General features: G+C 38.7%; 1 protein-coding gene across 2 annotated transcripts in view; it reads left to right on the forward strand.

Moving 5' to 3' along the window:
* Window positions 1–19835, forward strand: part of GREB1 (growth regulating estrogen receptor binding 1) — a 64373-nt gene extending 44538 nt beyond the window's left edge. Inside the window, exons 24-34 of one of the 2 annotated variants that reach the window (XM_039715707.1) lie at window positions 3377–3479; window positions 4214–4375; window positions 6080–6222; window positions 6987–7148; window positions 8982–9186; window positions 9997–10171; window positions 11097–11315; window positions 13608–13743; window positions 14285–14485; window positions 15979–16117; window positions 17765–19835. In XM_039715707.1, the coding sequence (XP_039571641.1) occupies window positions 3377–3479; window positions 4214–4375; window positions 6080–6222; window positions 6987–7148; window positions 8982–9186; window positions 9997–10171; window positions 11097–11315; window positions 13608–13743; window positions 14285–14485; window positions 15979–16117; window positions 17765–17928 (1809 nt within the window). In that variant the 3' untranslated portion in view covers window positions 17929–19835. The remainder of the gene's footprint in view (window positions 1–3376; window positions 3480–4213; window positions 4376–6079; window positions 6223–6986; window positions 7149–8981; window positions 9187–9996; window positions 10172–11096; window positions 11316–13607; window positions 13744–14284; window positions 14486–15978; window positions 16118–17764) is intronic. The other variant, XM_039715706.1, reaches the window with a different exon arrangement.
* The last annotated feature ends 1912 nt before the right edge of the window (window positions 19836–21747 follow it).

Raw genomic sequence — 21747 nt, forward strand, 5'->3', positions numbered from 1 at the left:
TATGTCAGATTTTCTTCAGGAAAGAATTTGAGTTCATATTGCTTCCTCTTGCAACAGCTACACTCTCCATGAATGAAGGGCTGCAGAGTAAGCATATTCTTAGTATTTTAAGGGTTAAATCATACCTGACACTAAGGATGAAAATAGAAACGAAACCCCTAAATCTCATCAGGCCTCAGATTCCCTAGTTATCATCAGTTTTCACAAGATTTGAGATTTTCACTTGGTCTTCTGAGATTTTCTTCTTCCACATCTGATTCTTCAGACTTCTGTCTTCCAAAGTCAGGTAGACAGGAAAAAATTAAAGTAATACTTCCATTATTTGGGAATATTGCCCCCCAAGTGCTGTATCTTACAAAGCACTGAGCACTGCCACATGTTTGAGGAGCTCTTTTTCTGGAAAGTAGAGCTATTTGTCATAGTGGCCCCTCTCACCTACATTTTGTTTCAGAAATTGTAAAAATACAGCCCAGTTCTAAGTTCCTTCAGTCTTTTAATCTCTTTGCAACTTTGGTATCCAGAGCAAAGACAGGATATAGGGAAAAGAACCTTGCTCAGAGTACTTCCTTACCAGTTGTTGTCATTGTTGATATATCATGCTTAGCCCAGAGCCACTAGTTAGGATCAGCACAGCATTGTGCTTGACTTCCCTAAAGCCATGTAAAGCTGCAGACCAATCAGGAATCCACTGTAAAAATTCTTTTCAGATCTCCTATTTGTTGCAATTAAGAGATAGAGAATGGGCAGGATCCCATTATGCAGAGGATTATGCTTCAGAGGTGTGTGTACCCTGCTTGCAGGATCTCTTTGTAACTACTTACAGTTCACAAACTCTTGGAAAAAGGGGTAGTGACAGATGGGGCAAAGGCTCTTTAGAGAGATGTAGAAGTTGTGGTTTTTGATAGTTATTCAGTATTTTCAAACAAAGAAAGAGTCTCTGTGCTATTCCATTTGCCTGGAGATGGCACACATATAAACAGTACCATTAATTTTAGAGGTGCATTTAGCTGTCTTGGTATGTTACATATTCACTTGTTCAAGATTCTTACCTTCTGGAGTAAATGCTGGTTGTAAATGAAATGTCATTCATTTCTCATTTTCTTTTTGAAATCTTCTTCTCAAAATGACCTGAAAAAAGTGTTCTCTCTTTTTTTCACCAGTTCATTGAGCAGCAAATGCAGGCAAATGTGCTAGTGAATGGAGTCCAAATACAAATGCTGCATGTGCTGAGCCCAGTCTCTGGCAGGGAAACATTCTAATAACATGGAGATATTCCTGAAAGTTCCCAACAACTTTTTACATACAGCATTGTTCATATCTAGCAGTTCATAAAACCCACAGTACTGAATTGGAAACTTTTAATGTGACAGACAATGAGATTGGGTAAGATCTGATGCATGCAATGGCCTAAGTGCATGCATTACAGTTTGGTGGTGTAGCACTTGTCATCCTGTGTTTTCCAGCATTTTTGACTTATGACCCTACAGTTTTTGTGTACACTTTAGCCTGGTGACTGATGCTTTTCATCTCAGCAGTAGTCTTGTCACTCTCACACAAATTGTGAAAAGCCATTGGTAAAGACTGGACCCCCAAGGAAAGAAAAATACATGAGTTTGATAGAATAAAATTTTAATGCACATCAGAAGAAAAAGTAAGGCTTTCAGCATGTTGTTCTGTTGACAATTCTAAGTATATACTTCAAACAGATTAAGAATTGATTTTTATATAGATATCTAATATCAAGGAGACAGGTGTGCTTTTGATAAATGATCTCTTTGAAATTAGGAAACTGATAATCTGTTAGGCTACCCTGTGTTTAATGAAAGGATGATCAGAGGCACTTTTAAAGAGTATGTTCATAAGAGAATAAAAATGTAATCTCAGATGTGAGGAAAACAAAAGTATTTTCTTTGTTTGCCTCAGATGTGGGAAAATAAGATGGTTCTGTTTTAGCTCCCCAATGAGTAGCCATTGTAGCCAAGTTTAGAACCTTGTTCCAGGGTCAGAGGAAAAATTCTCATTAGTTTCAATGGATTTTACATAAAAAACAAAACTGGGAGTTAGAAACATCTGGTCTATGGGCTGACTATAGTCCATGCTGTCATTTCCTCTGTTCAAAGTCACATTTTTTTCTGTGTTACTCCAGGATGACAGAGTTGTGTGCTGACATTTGATTCTCAGCAGAGAACAGGGATAATGAGACCTTTATCCACCCTTTGCAAGCAACTGTTCAAACTGCAGTCTGATATGAAAAACAACAGAAAATGAGCTTTGACCAAAATAAATGTCTCTTGCTTCAAATTTAAAGCCTCTTTTCCTCAAGTGTTGAGAGAAAATGAAAATTTTTCTTGTCATAGATGGAAAATAGTAACTTAAATACTCTGTTCAGCAATTCCAACGCCCTATGCTTCTGACATGTCCTGGCAGTAATGGAAGTGAAGCTGAGTTTTCAATTCAGTAGTAATCTAGACCTAATCCAAAATCTGATGCCACTTTGTGAAATCACAGTTGCTGTCCAATGTGTTGTAACTGATCTGTGTGAAAACCTCCCCTGTACAGCCCACACACACAGTCATGATTTTTAAAGCTGCCACTTTAGACATGGCCTTATTTACTTGATGTTACCATCAGCAAACTACATGTGAAAGGCAGAACAACCCACTGAGTAAATCAAGTAATGTGGCTTATACCTTCCAGCAATACTCTTGAATTAGTGAAGGAAAAATTTATACACTGTGTTGATGGGGTGAAAAAGAAAGGATAAAGTTATATTTTAAGGTAATTTAAAATGAACTTTAAAAAGGCAATTTTAAAAGATTGGAAGAGAAATACTGTACTTTCAGTATGAGAGGTGGAACAGGACATTGTTGCACATTCTGTGTCCTTCAGGAGTGGAAGTGGCTGAGCTCTCCCAGGGATGCATTGCCACTTTTACTCCTCAGGAAAGTGATTCTACTTCAGTAGCAGGCAGTATACTGGTAAATCATATCGAAATGAAAGGCTTGGGGTAATTCTTTAGTTATCTTGTAATTTGAGGGGAGTTTTGTACATTTTATGAGCTTATGTGATTTTAAAATGTTCATTGCCAGTGTAGAACCTATAAAATCAGGAGAGAAATTTCTTGTCTGTGGGCCTGTAATTAGACCTGTGATATAAAATGTATTTTCCAGCTAGGCTCCTGCACGGAGAGAATAAAACTGTTGAACATTAAGCTTTTCATTTATGCCAAGGAATATACAAAAAACAAGGATCTCCAAGCGCTGAATATTAATATACAGTTTCACCACAGCTACAGTTTCCAGATATGTGGAAAACTAACATGGTGAAAAGCAAAATTTTATTTTTGGTTATTTTCTTCTAATTTCTATGTTTACAGATAGGGAAAACAGGTGCCTATCTGCAGTTCCTCAGTATTTTGTCCCGAATGCTGATTAGACTGACAGAAGTGGATGTTTATGATGAGGAAGAAATCAACATTAGTAAGTTACTGATATAAAAATATTCTGGAGAAAATAGAAAATTGTTATGCTGAATTGAAATACAGTTGTCTCTATATTCTGTGCCTGTTCTATCCTATTCACTTTTGCAATTGCTTTACATTATATAAATACTGTAAGAAAAAATTTCTGTGATTAATAAATTTTTAAGAATTTAAAATTAAGAACTTAAGAACATTTTATTATTTATTCATCATTTAGAATTTAAGCAAAGAACATACCTCTGTTTTTTGTGGAAAGGGATAGACAGCATTTATATATATTAAATGATATCCAGCCATTGGTCTTCAGTGTGGAATTGGAATGAACTTTTATGATAAAGCATATAAAAGGAATAATTGAAATTTTGTCAGATTTATACCATGAGGAGCAATGGCATATTTTCTTATTATACAGGATTACCTGAGAGAGGGAAGCTTCTGCTCTGTAATATCTAATTTTAGTCCAAACTTGCTTTATTTACAGTGTATTACTCCTCTGTGTTTCCAGATGTATTTCTGTCAGACAGGACGTGAAGATAATTTTTAAAAGGTGGAGTTGTGTTGAGGTACAAGGTTCATTTGTGCAAAAGTTTACCTCTTGGTGCATAATGACATTATGTCATCAGACTAATGAAAGAAAAAATGAAGCAGGAATAATAGGTACAGTAAAACCATCTACAGCAATATAAAGAGCTTAAAAAAATTCTGAATTGTTATTTTTCAATAATATCATAGACATAAAAGAAGAAGAAGCTGATCAATACTACCATCAGCCTGGAGATATGTGGCCAGATTTGGAGTCATTTAAGAAGATGCCTTTTGACTACACCATCCATGATCCAAAATATGAAGATGCAAGTCTGATTTGTTCAAAGATTCAGACTACAAACAGCGAAGGTTAGAATTTTTTAAATCCTGATTGGTACACATATATGTATTTATTTGTTTTTAATGTGAGAATCCTGTTAAACTTTTAAGAAGAGAGTTAAAACATCAGAATTGTTTTTGGTTAAGTAATAGTGAAAAAATATTTCAAGTTTTCCAAATGAAGTACGAAAACACGACCCTTATAAATGACTTATGGAAAATTATATGGATAGTCTTTCATTAAAAAAAGCTCTAGTTCCACAATAAGTTTGTGTTGAATTATAAAGCAGCATTGTCCTGCTCTGTAGCAATGCAATGCTTTATGTGAATAAGGTTAGCTTTCTGCTTAAAAGTATGTGTAGGTTTATTTTTTAGGTTTTAGGTTAGGTTTGGAAAGCATGAGATGAACATGCTCAGATCTATATTCCTGGAGTATTGATGTGTGAATTAGTCCTCTGAATTAACCAGCTGGACATACACAGGCCTGTGAGACAGAGGGGCAGGGAGGAAACCTGAAAGGAAGGAGGGAGGAAATCAAGGTCAGAAAGACCTTGCCAGGCTGGAGAAATGGAACCTCAGGAACAGGACCCTGTTGAACAGTTCACCAAACATGCCCCTTGCACTTGGGTTAGAATAATTTTATTCAGCTGTACAAGTTTGGGGCCAGCTCTGTAGACAGCAGCTTTGATAAAGGTGACTTGATGGTCCTGGTTGACAGCAATTGAACATGAGCCACCAGTTCTCCACTGGGTTAATGGCTTACTAATAATCTAGCAGCAGGTCAAGGGAAGTGATTATTCTTCTGTGACAGCAACTCTAAGGCCACATCTGGGTATTCTGTCAAGTTTTTGGCTTCCCAGTATGAGAAAGACGTTGACATAGAGAAGTGAGGCCAGTGAGCAGCCACCAAGATATGGAAAAAATTGGAGTGAACTGGGTTTGTTTCATCTGGGGATGTGAAAAAAAAATAAAATTTGCAGAATAGAAGTGGTCAAACCATGGAGCAGGTTGCCCAGAGAGATCAGGAAAACTCCACTCTTGGTGATTTTTGAAACTTAACATGACAAGGAAAAGCTTTGAGCAACTTGATTTGATGCTGAAAATCTGAGTGGAAGATTAAGTAGCAAATTCCTTTTCAGCACAAAATACACCTCATTTTCCCTCAGCCTCTCAAAAAAGGATCCTTTGAAAAATATGGATATATACTAAGGAGCAGCATCACTAAAATGCCAAATTCATTTCACATAATCTACTGTGATATCTGTCACAGAATGGCAAATGTAATGAGGCTCTTTTTTACTATTTATTGCTTTTGTAAGCATTCTACCAATAATAGCAACAATGAAAATTTTAATGATTAGGTACTGCTTACATCTTAGACTTATGTAAAGTCTGTACTGACTTGTCATAATAATGAATTTGTAGATAATTCCTTGTAGTTCTCGTGCTGTACATAGCAATTTATAATATCTGCTGTGCTCAGAATGAATTAATAGTTTTGTATGTCTTTTATATTGGCATTTTTCCTAGAAGCTGCTTTCAGTGACAGAAACAGTCTGTCATGTGTTGTACATAGCAATTTATAAAATCTACTGTGCTCAGAATGAATTAATGGTTTGTTTTGTATTGCCATTTTCCTAGAAGCTGCTTTCAGTGACAGAAACAGTCTGTCACAAGAGAATACATTCTAGCCTTGAATATATGTTACATTTAATTTGTTTCTTTTCTTAATAGACAAATCAAAGAGCAGGAGACAGGAAGATATGTACACGTGCCGTCAAACAACTAGGATGAGACTGTCCAAGTATGCAGCATACAACACCTACCATCACTGTGAGCAGTGCCATCAGTACATGGGTTTCAATCCCAGGTACCAGGTAAAGATTTCCAGGTGTTACTCTGCAGATCAGAAGCTGAAGCACACACAGCCCAAACACAGTTTCTCTACATTTGCTGTGTTTTAATTGGCTTAGAAGTTGTATGTGTGTACATATACAGCTGATGAACAGATTTTGTTATTTCTTGAGGTTTGCCTGCCTTGGCTAGGCTGCAGTTTGGGGAGATCAGAGGACCAACACTTGTGTCATTTACACTCATTTATTCAGGGCTGTGATCTGCATGTGTACTACCAGTTAAAACTGCTTTCCCAGTAAGCTTTCCACTGGGCTTTGCTTAAGTGGAAAAGTTTGCACCTGAGTGGCTGCAAGAGGTGCTACTATCTGATACAGGAGTAGTCCAGCACAGAGTAGTCTGTGTGTGGTATACAACTTGCTTTTACTCAGAATAACCCTATAATTTCTTGCCTATTATAATGTGAAGAAGAAAGTGTCAGCAATGCAAATACTGTTTTTTATGTGCCAGTATTTCTGAAAGCCAGGAGGGGCCTGTAAGTATTGGTGCCATCTGCAAGATGAAACTGAAACAAAAGTTTCAAAAGAGGGAACCCTTTAATCTGTATTTTTTTAGTGTAAGTTCTAGCCTAGGGAATATTGCCTAACACTTATTGAATAATGAAGTTAAATATAATGTCATGCAGCAAGTGACTGTAATCTGTTTAGCAATGTTGTAAATGTATATAAACTACCTTGATACCTTGTGGTTTGACTTTAACTGGAATTATCATATTTTTTCCCATCCTTAGATTTATGAGTCCACTCTGCATGCATTTGCCTTTTCATATTCTATGCTGGGAGAAGAAATACAACTGCATTTTATCATTCCAAAATCAAAGGAGCATCATTTTGTCTTTAGCCAACCAGGAAGACAGCTGGAAAGTATGAGGCTACCACTGGTCACAGATAAGGTAGCTTATCTGTAGATATTTTTATATCTAAATTTTATAGATATTTTTATTTCTATTTATGGCCATATATAGGAGAGAGACACCACCAATTTCAAAATTTGTTGAATTAGTATTCTCTATACGACTATTCCTACTGTCAAGAGACAATGAAGTTGTCCTTATGCTAAGCTTGTATTTTCTCCCAGAAAGGGATATGTGAAAAAAAAATTGTCAAGATGCCAAAAGCTCTATCTGTTGGTCATAGTCAAGGCTGATCCTTCGGTATAAACAGTCTTATCTGTGACAAAAGGTCTTTGGTTATGGGTTTGAGATGTTAAAGTGAGAATTGTTTCTGCAAAGAAACTCAAAGATACGATTTAAGTTCTCATGGAGGTAAGTAAGAGGAAGCATTTTTTTTCTGTAGAGAAACAGCAGTGGAATATCCTGTTTTATTCTGCGTAAATGCTTAGTTACTTTCATATAAAAATAATGCTTTCAAAGAATCTTAGTCATGGCTTCAAGACTGTATAAAGAATCACATGTCATGCTTGTAGAAAGGTCATCTATTTGACAGGCTCTGACCACAGAATCACAGAATATGCTGAGTTGGAAGGGACCCACAAGGATCACTGAGTCCAGCTGCTGGCCCTGCACTGCACCATCCCCAGGAGTCACACCCTGTGGCTGAGAGCATTGTCCTAACACTTCTTGAGCTCTGCCAGGCTGGTGCTGTGATCACTTCCCTGGGGAGCTGTTCCAGTGCCCAACCACCCTCTGGGGGAAGAAAAATTTTCTGTATCCAACCTAAACCACCCCTGACACAGCTTCAGGCCATTTCCTCAGGTCCTGTCCCTGCTCACCACAGAGCAGAGATCAGTGCCTGCCCCTCCTCTTCCCCTCATGAGGAAGCTGTAACTGCAGTGAGGCCTCCTCTCAGTCTCCTCCAGGCTGAACAGAAAAAGTGACCTCAGCTACTCCTCATACAGGTTCCCCTTATTGCTCTTCACCATCCTTGCTGCCCTCCTTTGGACACTCTCTAATAGTCTAATATTTTTCTTATATTGTGGTGCCCAAAACTGCACAGAATATTCAAGGTGAGGCCACACTGGTGCAGAGATGTTGACCTTTACAGAGATTCCTGATGCCCACATCTAAGGTGAAGCTGTGCCTTGCTCAGGCCACACTGCTTAGAGTATTGAAGCAATTTGTGGAGCAGCAGTAAGCAGTAGCATGTATATCCTGGAGGAAATAAGCTGCTTCCAATAAACAGTAAAAAGTCAATATCACCCTCCAGTTCAAGTTTTAAATAGAAGAACCTAGACAGCAACACAACAGCAGTATAAGAATGACATCGCCCTCACCCAGTAAACTTGTGCTTGGCTACATGTCTGGAACTGTGCACTGGGTCCTTCTGGATTCTTTTCTTGCTTCTGCCACTGACCTGGTCTGAGGCTTGGACAATTAAGGATTATTCTCCCTTTGCTTCTGTTTCTATTCCCTTGCTGCAGTCAGAAGAGTTGTACTGTAGTTTTGGAGTAAGGTGTTTCTTGCAGTTCTATATCATATGGACCTAAATCCTTTTCCAGATCTATCCTCAAGGTACCACTGCACTTGGCAGGCCAAGGTTAGCAGTTCTGTCCATTCCACCACACTCTCATTGGTCAAATAAGCTCAATTATACAGTTTTGGGGTTTTTTTCCAATTTTTATAAAAGTTGTTTGTTTTCCTGTCAAGGAAGTTTAAAATGTGTCAGTTTGTCTAGTATTAGTGGATCTGATTTATTCTCCTGAAGAATCCATTTCTCCTTTTTCTCTCTGGATTAATACAGAAGCTTACACTTCTTTTTACCTACAGAGTGAAGACTACATAAAAAGCCCCACTTTTACTCCCACCACTGGCCGTCATGAACATGGGCTTTTCAATTTATATCATGCAATGGATGGAGCCAGTCATTTGCACGTTTTAGTTGTCAAGGAGTATGAAATGGCCATATATAAGAAGTATTGGCCCAACCACATCATGCTTGTTCTTCCAAGCATTTTCAACAGTGCAGGAGTAGGTAAGTGTAACAAAAGCTTCTAAAAACTGTAGACGCACAACTTGGGTCCTTAAGGTGTTGTTATTTGATAGTGAAATGTAGACACACAGCTTGCAGCTAGGATGTCTGATCTGGTGATCTGGATTTCCTCTGAAGATGATGTGTCACAGCTGAAGATACACTTCTCTTAATCCAGGACATGCAGAACAAGCTCAATTAATTGCACCCTAGAAATACTTAACTCTTCTATTGTCTTTGAAAGAAGCTGAGGGTGTTAAAACTCAGATGGAGTTACTGACTGTTTCCTTGTGGAAATAAGTTGTGTACTATTTGCATGGGCAGTGATGCTCTGGTTTGGTACATCCCTCAGGAAGGTTCTGATAATACAACATCTGTGAAATAGTCAACCCTTTGCCTGTGCTGCTGGAACGCCTTATATACAGCAGTAGTGACAAACATTCAAAGCAGATCACCAGGGACAATTTCCAGTGTCATTCAGCTGGTCAGTCAGCATCACTAACTCTTTGCACCAAGACTTGCTAACAAACACAAATATTGTTAAAAAAAGTAGTCACTAAATCCTTTAAGATACTAAAAAATCTTTACCACAGAAGTCAGGACTCATTTTTCATTCTTCCCAATGTGGTTCTTTAAGTCACTTGCTTGGCAAATTACAAAACAAGTTGGCTCTGGGGGGTGGTGGGGTTAAAATCTTCGCTGTGATTTATACCCTTGTCTATGCAGAAATAATCACTTCAAAAGGATTCTGAGTTAAAAGCAAACAGTTTCTGCCTCTATTTTTAATCTGGTGGTTTATGCCCATGGTTTCAGGTGCTGCACACTTCCTGATTAAAGAGTTGTCTTATCATAACCTGGAGCTGGAACGGAATCGGCAGGAAGAGCTGGGGATAAAACCCCAGGATATTTGGCCTTTCATTGTCATTTCAGATGACTCCTGTGTTATGTGGAATGCAGTAGAAGTTGATTGTTCAGGAGACAGGAAAAGGTAAATAGTGTAATATATGCTTTTTCATCTCATCTCTTTTAACCTTTCTCTGCATGTAATTTTGAAATTATGTTTGCTATACTACAACTTCTACTCTGTACAAGCAGAGAATTTGCCCAAGGAGGGTACTTTCCTAGGTATCTGTCTTTGCATAGCACATAGTGTAGTGCCTGTTTTTCATTCCTGTCCCCTGAGGATTTATGTGCCCTGCTGTTGCTGCTCAAGCTAGAGTTACTTGGACTGCAGATTTCAGACTCTGTAAACACTCCCTGATACCATGTCTATTTTTCACCAGATTTTTCTAGGGAAGCTAAATGACAGTTCTGTGCAAATTGTGCAGCTGATTTCCTTTGGCTTTTGTCAGTCCCAGTCTGTGTGTCTCCTTTATGAGTTCCCCAAATCCCTGAACTAGCATTTTTGCTTTCATTGCTTTAGAATATTGTTTGTGCTAGATACTTTTATCTATTCCATGAACAGACTATGCAGAATTTATATAAAACTTTCAGAGAGAATGACACTCAAGGAAAACTGAGATTTATGGACTCTAGGTGTGGGCTAGAAGGATCTTAATACTTTGTGCTTAAGTTATGGCACAAGTCAGCAACTCTCCAAGATTCATTGGAATATTATCTAGGTAACTTTAAAAGTTTACATATCTGAGTGAATCAAAGTGAATTCACTGAGTGAATATTTTGAGAGATCTAGACTAAGTTTCAGATCTGTCATACCTGTCCCCACCACATAAGCACTAGATAATTTTAACTATAGTGAGAGACAAAAAAATACAGTAAAGTAAGACAACACTAAAGTTATGTACCTGAAAATCATAACAACTTCCAACTGTTAAAAATTGCTCTTCAGCTGAAAGCGATTCTGAATGTTCTCTATATATTTTAAAATTAACACATTTTCATAATTATTGTAGTGACTATACATGGACTGAAAGGAATGTTTCCCTGAAGCAAATTTTGCAACACATTGAAGCAACTCCCAATGTCACTCATTATGCCCTAATTGGAATGAGGAAATGGTCTAGTAAAACAAACAGTGCTGAGATCAAGGAACCGTTCTCCTGCTGCCATGTGCATGACTTCATTATGCTAAATGTGGATCTGACACAGAATGTGCAGTACAATCAGAACAGGTAAGTGAATCGGTAGCACTTCTCAGCAGAGGTGATGAACCAAATAAAGAAAGTTTTACCAAAGCTCTTGTTTCTTTAGGGAGGTTGTGAATGGCATACAGACAGTTTTTGCTTTCTTACTGGTGATTCAAATCCTTCCCAGGCTGCCAGAAGTTGGAAAAAGACATTAATTTCTATGGTTCCAAATAAAACAGTGATAACAAAGTGACAGGACAGACATAGACACCAGTGGACTCTGCAGTATTGGTCTACTCCAAGTAGCCTTTAGTAAATAATGTACTTCCTTTCTTGTCTGCCTAACTGTTCTCCCTTCCAAAGGAAACAGGGATATATGGATGAATGGTGCATAACCAAATCTCATTCTGATATATGTATATCTGGGCTTTTTACCCTGAGTAGCACAACATTGCAGCATACCACATGTGTGCTCATCAGGACAATCAGAAGAAAAGAATAAATAAGAAAAGAATAAATAATTCTTGTTCACATTGGTGTTTTTTTCTTGCATTCAGCTGTCTCAGAAATTCCACTTTTTCAGTTATTATATTAGATATATTAGATTATAATTTTGTCATGCACAGCATTACCACAGCTGACAGAACTGTATTCGCTAAATTCGTAGTCTCACAGAATTTCACTGATCTGTATGAAATAAAACTGTGGGTTTCCCCCCATTTCTGAGGGACATGCATTTATAACAACAGAATGAAGTGTGTATATTCATGGATATCTTTCTTATTCTAAGGCACTGAAAGACCAGTTTTAGACAAGTGAATCCCACCTCTAGTGATACATACACACTGGAAGGTATGACATGAAATGTGTGGTTTTCTCGATGCTGGGTGGGATAGCCCAGGTAATTAAAATGTCTCTACACAGCTACACTTAGGTAACTGAACATCAGGCACTGTGCTTTTCAGAAGAACTCTGCTAACTCAGGAAGATATCTTTTGAGGCTCAAGCTTACTTACAACTGCAGGGAAGCATTCTGTGTTCATTATTCTGTGAATAAACAGATGTTGTGTATTTCTGTTGTCACCAGCCTGGCATCTTAAAAGAACAAATTTGCCCCTGTGCATCTCCTAGTAGAGAACTGTGCTCCCAGGCTGCCTAAGTGTGTTACCTTGTGAAGCATTATGTATGAAGGGCAAATAGAGACAATGACAATAAAGCAAAATTATATGAGTACAAGCAGCAATGTTAAAATGTCAGGAATGCCACATCACACCACCCATTTCCTGCCTCTGCCTTTCAACCACATGAGGCTCAGGTTAATCCTGTGTGGGTACTGCTGAGTGTGAAGTATTGTATGGCACTCCAAGCCTGGGCAAGGAAAAAGGTGGTACATTTTAAAACCCAGAGGCAGGGACCGTCAGGAATATCAAATAACCATGTAGGTATTGCTAATATCAAAGACAAAACTTTAAAAACTTATAACTGAATGCCATGTTGCTCACTGGTGTTGACTGTTGCACTGATTGCTTAAATTCAAGCCCTGGATGTCAGTCCAATGGTTCTGCACATCATCCTGTTTCCTTTGTAATAAATATATTCAAAATGGAGAACTGAGTCTGAATTTTCCAGAGATCAGAGTATTTGAATTTAGGCATCTTCAGGAGTTTACCTTTTATTCTGTTCCTTTATATTTTTTAAATGGGTCAAATTTAGCTTAGGGATGTTTGGCCTCATTCTGCTTAATCTTTTCCTGTGTCTCAGCAGTTCTCTTGTATAAAGACTCCCTGTCTTCAAATAGTTTTAGTTTCTAAAATAAAATTACATTAGTTCTGTAGAGGAACCTTGAAAAAATTGCTATCTATTCATATTCTGAGGGGAAAATGAGTAGTCAGATACTTCTGTGCATTTGATAAATCAAATGTAAGGCCTCATCCTTTTCCTGGGAAGTCAAAGGAATTAATTTCCTTGACTGTATTTGGGGTGGTAATGTATGTAACAATTTCTTATGACTCCATTATTATAGTAAAAGGCAAAAAAAAAAAAAGTTATAACTCCTGTGTATTTTCCTTAGCAATTTACTGCCTTTCTCCTTTACACTTTTGATCCTTTCCCTCCCTAAGTGTTTTCCTCTGTCATTCTGGTTTTCTCAAACTGATGCTAGCCCAGTTTGTTACTACAAAGCTGAAGCCCCTTTTCCTGACTGATAGGCAGAGGTGGAGGGTCAGTATGTTTGATACCTGTCCTTTCTATGGTGCTGAGCAAAGGCTCTGAGTGCTTGTATTTGTCAGTGTGTGATGAGGAACGTTCCTCTGACCTGCTATGATTTTCTCTTTCCAGATTTACATGTGATGATGTTGACTTCAACTTGCGTGTCCACAGTGCTGGCCTTCTCATCTGTCGGTTCAACCACTTCAATGTCATGAAAAAGCAAATTGCAGTTGGAGGACAACGATCCTTCCACATAAAGTCTAAGGTGGGAACTAAGACCTCTGTGGCATTGTTGTTAAAATTCTGTTTTCCTTTTTTGTCTTTTTTAACTAGGAGAACTGAGGTATTTTGGTGCATCATCTGTTGCCAGTAATGGGGTATGTCTGCCACTTGGGGCTTTAAAAAATTATTTATTTTTGAAATCCACAATATTCTTGTCATAAATACAACTTTCCTTAATATTTTTCCTTCAAAACTTCGAAAAACACATGAAGTGTCTCTTTGCAATCCAAGTAACCATTCACTATGTGGATTTTATCTACAGCTATAGAATTGGTCATCGTTATGTGACTTCATAGTTAGGAATATTTGAGTTCAAAGAAGAAACCTCAAAGGCTATAAACACAAATATAATTTTATGAAACTGAAACTGTTTTGGTAGCAGATATTTTTTGCTGAATAACTTTTCTTCTTATGTAAAACTTAGATTTGTAGGGTAGAGGTGTATTCCATACAAACCAGAATTCACATAAATACAACTTGATTAATTAAGATTGATCTGTATGAGAAATATTTTTTCCTCACAGGTATCTGACACTCCAGTTTCAATCTCCCCTGCTCAGTACATTTGTGCTCCTGACAGCAAGCACACCTTCTTGGCAGCACCTGCTCAGTTGCTCCTTGAAAAGTATCTCCAGTATCACAGCCATCGCTTCTTCCCTCTCTCACTGAAGAATTACAGCCATCCAGTGCTATCTGTGGACTGTTACCTTAACTTAGGACCACAGGTACTGAACAAAATAATCCCCAAGTCGCTCTGGGAATGCGTAGGCTCTGTTTTGGGTGGGTTATTGATGTATTCCTTTGAAGAATGAAGTACATTCCTATAATGTTAAAATCAAATTCATAGATACCATAGAGATATTGTCAGAGGCTTCAATTAAAGTACATGGAGAGAAATCCCAGAATTGTCCTAAATACTAATATAGTCTGTGAAGTGTTTTCTCAATCTGCTATAATTTGGCTCTTCTTACAGAATATTTCTTCCACAAGAGGGTTTTATAAATACTAGATAACTCTTAGAAAGCACTTCAAATATATAGATGTTTTAGTTGACTTCAGACTGATAAGCTGAGGCAGAGAATCAAATACTAGACAACCAGTGGGAATGGGAGAAGCTGACATTAAGTCTCAGGAGCTGTTGGCTCTCTCTGATGAGTCTAGATCTAAAGCCAAGGTTGTGCTTCAACTCAAATATGTCAGTAGAAATTTGTACTACGGTGGTGTGGTTCAGGAGAGAGGGACTGTTTTTATCTTTTCACTGAATACCAAATAAAATTCAGTTGTTCTGGGTTTACTGAACTTCTCTTCCAAAGAGCTGTGTAATAACCTTCCCATGTATGCTGCTCCCACAATATTTTTCATTTCTTAGGCTTTTGTTTCCACCATGTTTGGAAAAACAAGCTTTGTGGGAGGGCATTGTACTGTTACTGTCTTCATCTATTGCATGCTTTCAGCTCTGACATGTTCACCACATGAAATAGTTTCAATTTCATTCTGGAATTGCTGCCTCAGCTGGAATTTGATACAGTAGGATTGAAAGAATATGGAATAGGCATCCTGGTACAGAGTCTCAGTTCCTGAGGTTCAGCCTTCCTCCACTCAATCATGCTGATCCATGCCAGATGAGGATGTATCCCATCTAAGTAGTACAGTGCCACTTTTGAAACAAAGCAGTGTGTGGAAGATTCCCTTAATCTGAATTTGTAAATCCTGAAAGAGTGCTGTAAATATTCCCTTTCCTAGTGGATTTCAGGAATAGCCATAAAAACAAACCAGGCAAGAGGAAACCTCATAAATTCATGTATATGCATAACTCTACTGATTTGAGTAATCCTTGAGTAATGTAAATGAAATTTGGAATTTCTAAGGGTCCTTTTCATGTCTGACTATAGAGTTATTGTATTTACTCACATATAAATAAAATGTGCTGGGCAGGTCACAGCATTATGGTTGTGGGGAGCTATTGTTACTGCAGCTTTCAAACTCTATCACATCTAAGCCTCATGATAATAATAATAATAATGAATAATAACAATACATAATTATGAACTGTGCTTATGTATATTGTTAATAAGTAGTGCTATGTTTTGGAAGGAATTATAAAACTCACAATATTTGGAGTTGGAAAGAAAGTCTGAATTTGAATCAAGTGCAGATACTGGAAACTTCATATGGAAGCTTTAAAGATGTTAATTTTTTTCCACCCTCTCCCAATCAGATTGCAGTTTGCTACGTGAGTTCTCGGCCTCATTCTCTGAATATCAGTTCCTCTGGTTTGACATTCAGTGGTCTCCTGCTGTACCTCTGTGACTCCTTTGTTGTGGCTAGCTTTTTGAAGAAGTTTCATTTTCTTAAAGGTGAGCTGCAATAATTTTATTACAAAGAATTAGGTGACATGGTCTCTGAGAATGTGGGGAAAATCTATTTTATCTGTGTTTTAAGTCTATTATATTTGGTTATATTTGTTTAATATATATGCATATGCATGGATTCATATTTGTCTTTATATGTTGCACCCAACTTTGATGTTTGATCAGGCTTGCTCTGCACTGTAGTAAGCTGGTAAATAGCAGTGCTATAACTTCTGCAGATTTCTAAGTGGGAAGGAATGTTGCATCCATATCATCATGCCTAGAGTGTGTGCACAACTCCTTAGTCTGTTTGAAAACTGAGTATTGAAGATTTATGCATGAAGCATTTACCTACTGTGTTCTTGCAGCTTTTCCAAATTTCGATAGAAGATGGGTGATTGACAAGCCTTTATCAAAATCTATTTTCTATTTTTAGAAATAGAAATTTGCTCATTTAAGATTTATTCCTGATACCCAGTTTCTCCATGTAAAACTTATGATGGTGTGCAGCAGTGGAGACACCTTCCACTTGTGTTGCAGACAGTCATATTGCAAACTTCCTTTGGATCCTTCCGCTGCTATCTTAGGCATTTGGTGCTCTGGGGCTTTGTTTCTCTCATCTGTGACTGTCACTGGGAGAAGAGCACCATGGTTAGTGGCTCTTTAAACTGGCAGAGTTGTTATAAACTGCTGTGGTCTTCGTTGCAGCTAAAACAGAGGCTCCCAGTCAGTCTCATTTTGCAAAAACCAGTCAATTTTTATATAATGTAGCACAAAGTGTGTTTGCTTTGGGATTTCTCCATCTCCCCAGGCAGTCTGCTTGATTTTCTAACCCATCATATAAGAATTAAACTGTGACTGTCTGTCTTGTTTATTTTTATATTCACGGGATATTTTTTGTCTTGGGCATTACCACTTACCTCACCATTTCTCATTTAGATTACTGTATGCTGGTGAGGTAATTATTTTCTCTTAAAGGAGGCCTTTTCTCAGAAGTCATAAAGCCATGCACATAAGTTAAAGGGGTTATCAGCATGCCAGACAAGACAGTTGGCATTGGTTACTGAAGTATGATTTTTTTAATTTGGCATTCTGGGTTTGCTTGTGTCTGTAGCCACATAGACCAGATTCTTTCTTGCCAGCAAATGAGTTTACCAATCCAAAAGCCACTAAAATTTGTGATGAAAGACATGTTTAGACCATTTCTGGGCAGCAAAGCACAAAGAGCTTAGTCAGCCATCACAGTGATTGCTGTGTGGGTTTTGCTGAGTGAAGGTTTCACTCAACAAAGGTAAGGATCAGGAGGGCTACAACAGGAATGGATGTAGGGCTTTTAACTGGTTTACTGTCAGGACCCATCACGACCTCCTTAGACCTGCCAGTTTTACTTTTCCTACCCTAAGGATCATGGAAAGTGCTTCTAGTCCTGTTTACTAGATGATGATGATGTATCTCAAGTTACACAAGAAGATCCTGACAAATAGGTAGCTGAACATAGCTCTCAAGTCCTACCTGAGCGCCTTAATTTTCTCCCAAGCCCATTTGTAACTCCCGATGTGAAAGGAGTGGAGTTCTCCGCGCAGGGTGGTGGGAGGTGCGTGGTCTGAGAACAAAGGGGATACTCATGTGAGTTTCTTTGAACTGTTTGCCCAGGTGCCACCCTGTGTGTGATTTGCCAGGATCGCAATTCTCTCCGCCAGACCGTTGTCCGCTTGGAGCTGGAGGATGAATGGCAGTTCCGCCTGCGGGACGAATTCCAGACTGCCAATGCCAAAGAGGACAGACCACTCTTCTTCCTGACTGGACGACACATTTAATTGAAAAGAGACACATTTCCTGAATGACACAAGACACTAATTGCCATCATATCACGAAATTACTTTTGAGAGGCTCTGCTTTCTGAACAGAAACAGGACTGTTTTCTGTTGTTTATTAGAATGATATCTAATCAGACAGCTTAAGATCTTATTTGCAAACATTGAAGTGACTTTTCTAATTTAATGTTCTGATGGAAGTCATGCCTAATTCCTGACAGAGACACAAAGACCTAATGTGGTGGACAGCATTTCATAGCAGAAGAGAGTTCAATGAGTGCACTTCTTCTGTGACAAAGAAGACCATATGCAAGTTCATAAAGAAAAGGGTTAGGAAACTTTTTGCACATTCCAGAAATAGGAAATGTAAATTTAGGAGCAGGTTCTGGTTTACAAGTCTTATTTATCAAACAGTTGGCATAGGGCAACAGGAGTTGGTACAGTTCTGTGGTATACTGCTTCTGATTGATCCAGGCAGGCTTTTTACATAAAGATTTGTAAAGTATATTTCTTTAACAGTAGGAACTCAGCTGAAGCTTTAATTTTTGAAATAAGTGCCACACTGGATAGTTTTACCATGCAAGACTGTTGGAGTAGAAGACTAATTATATGTCTGGTTTTATTAGCATAAGGAAGAGAGTTAACAAGGTAGATGGTAAAATGAGATCTGAACATTTAAACCTGAAACGGATATTAACTTGAGTAACTGAAGAGATCAAATGGTGGGACTGACCTGCAAGTGATTTATTTCTAGAAAAGTGATGCTTTGTGACTAAACTGTAGACTGGCTGTAGACTTCAAGCTGAGGCAAGTGCACTCAGGAAAGCCTATGAAATGGTTCTAAAACACTCCCAATACACTTTCTGGGGATATTTTCTTGCCAAGGTGCTTCAAAGGAGTGAGAAAATGGAGATTACAATGCTGAGAAATTCAGGTGAAAATCTAAAACCATGTTTTTGAACAGCACCGGGCATTGTGATGTTTCATACGCTCTAAATGTTAAATCAGTGGTCACTGTCTTTGTCTTGGTGTTTGGGAATGCGGTGGAAGCTGCAAGCTTCCCGTTTGTCTTTATGCAATCAGTGTTAATGTCACTCAGTCAAGGTGTAGGCAGGATGAGTACAGACATTGTCAGAGGATATCTAACATTTGGGCAGGCCTTTCTGGCTGGATACACCAGTGAGGGGATCACTGGCTTTATACAGATGAATTGCCATTGGGTGGCTGAGTCTGTTGCAGTCTGGCCTTGAAACGCAGGCATCCGTATGACTATGCCAAAGAGCTAATTTAGGTTAATTTACAGAGGAAATGTAAGTTCTGTAAGTTGTGAATTCTGTAAGAGATGTGGATTGCTATCTACAAGGAAACTGCTGGCAATCAGTGTGCTTCTGTATTTCATTGTTTGTGTTTCAGAGTGAGAATTCACTTTAAGTTTTGTGAAGGAAGGTCAGCATTGGCCTATGTAAATAGTATTACTGTTCAGTTGTCACCAGTTGATTAGTTAATTTAAACTTTTTTTAAGGAAGTGTGACATTTATGTCTTTATAAATAAAGTTCATGCTGCATGGACATCTGTCTTGGTGATGTACTGGACCAATAAGTACACACACTTTTGCAGTGGAAAAAAACAGAGGAAAAGCACTGGCTGAAAGGAGTTAATATAATTAAGGAATGACCTGAACTGATCAAGAGAAAATACTGTTACTTCTTAATGGCCTACAACATAACACAGCCTCAAAAGTATAAGGGCTTTTGCAAGAACTCAGATTGAAAGACAGTGAGTTGAAATTTCCTTTCCTGTAACCAAATGTTTAAACAACTTACACCAAGTGTCCATTAACCTTTTTCTGTGTTTTGGGTCTGATATTTACTTTGTCAGTCTTTAGACATCCATTTTCTCCAAGAAACTAAAAAAGCCCTAAAGTACAAAATAATTAAAAAATAAATAACAAATAAATAATGTCCTTTCTTAACATTCTCTTTTGGCATAAAGTTTCCAAAACTTTGACAAAATACAGCTGATAGTTACTTGAAGCCATCACACTCCTGAGTGCTGTTTCATGTTAACCTTTGTCTTTATGAATTACCTACACACTGTATCCTGTCTACAGGATAGGAGTCCCAGGGCCTGGCCTCAGCAGACCTGTGTCTGTTGTGTGACCAAGTGCAATCTTTCTCCATCATGGGCTATATTTATGAGCAATTGTATGTGATGAAAGTTGCACGCACAGCCCATTGTCTTGGAGAGCACATCCTGTAATGAACCAGATATGTCCTTACTCTGACCAAAATGCAGGTAATTCCTGTCATGCTGTGGGAGTGTCTATGCACCCACATGGTAGGAAAACACAGCATTTTGTTCACAGGAGGCCAAAAAATGATGGTGGGTGACTCAGGGAGAGACAGTCTCCAGAGCTCCATCCCAAAGTTTCTTCATCCCTGAAGTTAGTTTACAAGCTAAGCCCCACTAAAGTGTAAGCTTTCATGGAGAGGGCAATGTAGGTTTTGTGTCCAGCTGGGACTCTGAGATGATAAAGTAATACACATAAATAATAATGATAAATTAAAGCAAATCTGTTTGGGTGGGACTGGCATCCTGTGCTGAAACCCTTGGTGCTATGGTTCTTTACTGTTTGTGCATGTGTAGGGCTGGGAACCCAGGTCCCAGATCCACACTTCTCTTGTCTTTCTTTTGTGAGAAGGAATCACTGGCTTTCAGTCCCAGTGACCTTTGTGAGAAAGCTTGGCCCATGCCCGTTATGCACACAAATATTTTAAGCATTTCCTTTCTGGTTTTGGATGTGGCAAGAAAGCAGGACTCTGCATTCTGTGGATTCACTTGACAATGTGATAGCAAACAAACTTTTTATAGCCTCTGCCTTCTTCTCTAGCACCTTCCATGATTTCTGATTTAGTCATCCACTATTATCACCTGCAGATAGTATTATTAGCATTTTCTGAATTGTCTGTCAGAGAGAGAAGTAGTTTATGATTCAGCTTCTGTAAAAGACAGATTCCAAATATAGAGAAGGTTATTGGAAAGGTGACGTTATTTTCCTTCTTACCATCCTCTCTTCTCTGTTAAAGAGCTCTTCACAAGCACTTAAGCACTAAAATCTGGTATCTAATCACTGGAGGATGTTAGGGATTTCATCCCTCCCTGGCAAGTGCCTCCTGTTGTGGTGACAGGGAATGTACAGATCTCAGCTCCCACTCTGCATCTAAAAGCAGTTGCTGAACATTGCTTGTGAGGGGGTTGCTTTTCAAAGGCTGTATCTGTGTCACTCTGTGGTGGAAGGTATCACTCACACAAAAAGGAAGGTACAACAAACCCAGAGGATGGGTCAAGGGACAGCTCTGCAGGGTAGAAATTGAGGAGCAAGTGAAATGGGGGCTATGAATTGATCCAGCAGCATGGAAGAAGTTGGGGGGCAAGTAGAGCTCCCGGCTGCAGTAGGAAGTGTTTGCAGGGGCACAAGGACCCTGGGCAGGGACTATGTGCAGTGTGGAAGAATCTGGGTTTCCATGGAAGTTGGAATTCATGTAGGTGTCACGAGCACCCAGCTCAACAGGACCCAGCTATCTGCCATGGGCTGCTGCTCTGGTCTGGCTGTGAGGGTGAGTGAGGATAGTGAGCCATCCCTTCATTCCTGGGGTCCATCCCCCAGCCACAACCACAATGCTTGTGCCAGAAATGACTGTGCCAGAGCTGAGTCTCAGGGTGGTAAAGCACTACAATTACCATAAAGCCCAGCCTCTGCTTGCATCCCTCTGCCATGCGTGGCTTGCCCGGAGAGCACAGCCCTGCACCCTGCTGGGCAC

This window comes from Passer montanus, unplaced genomic scaffold (assembly GCF_014805655.1).
Source record: "Passer montanus isolate IOZ18808 unplaced genomic scaffold, ASM1480565v1 scaffold34, whole genome shotgun sequence".
In the NCBI taxonomy this organism is placed as follows: domain Eukaryota; kingdom Metazoa; phylum Chordata; class Aves; order Passeriformes; family Passeridae; genus Passer; species Passer montanus.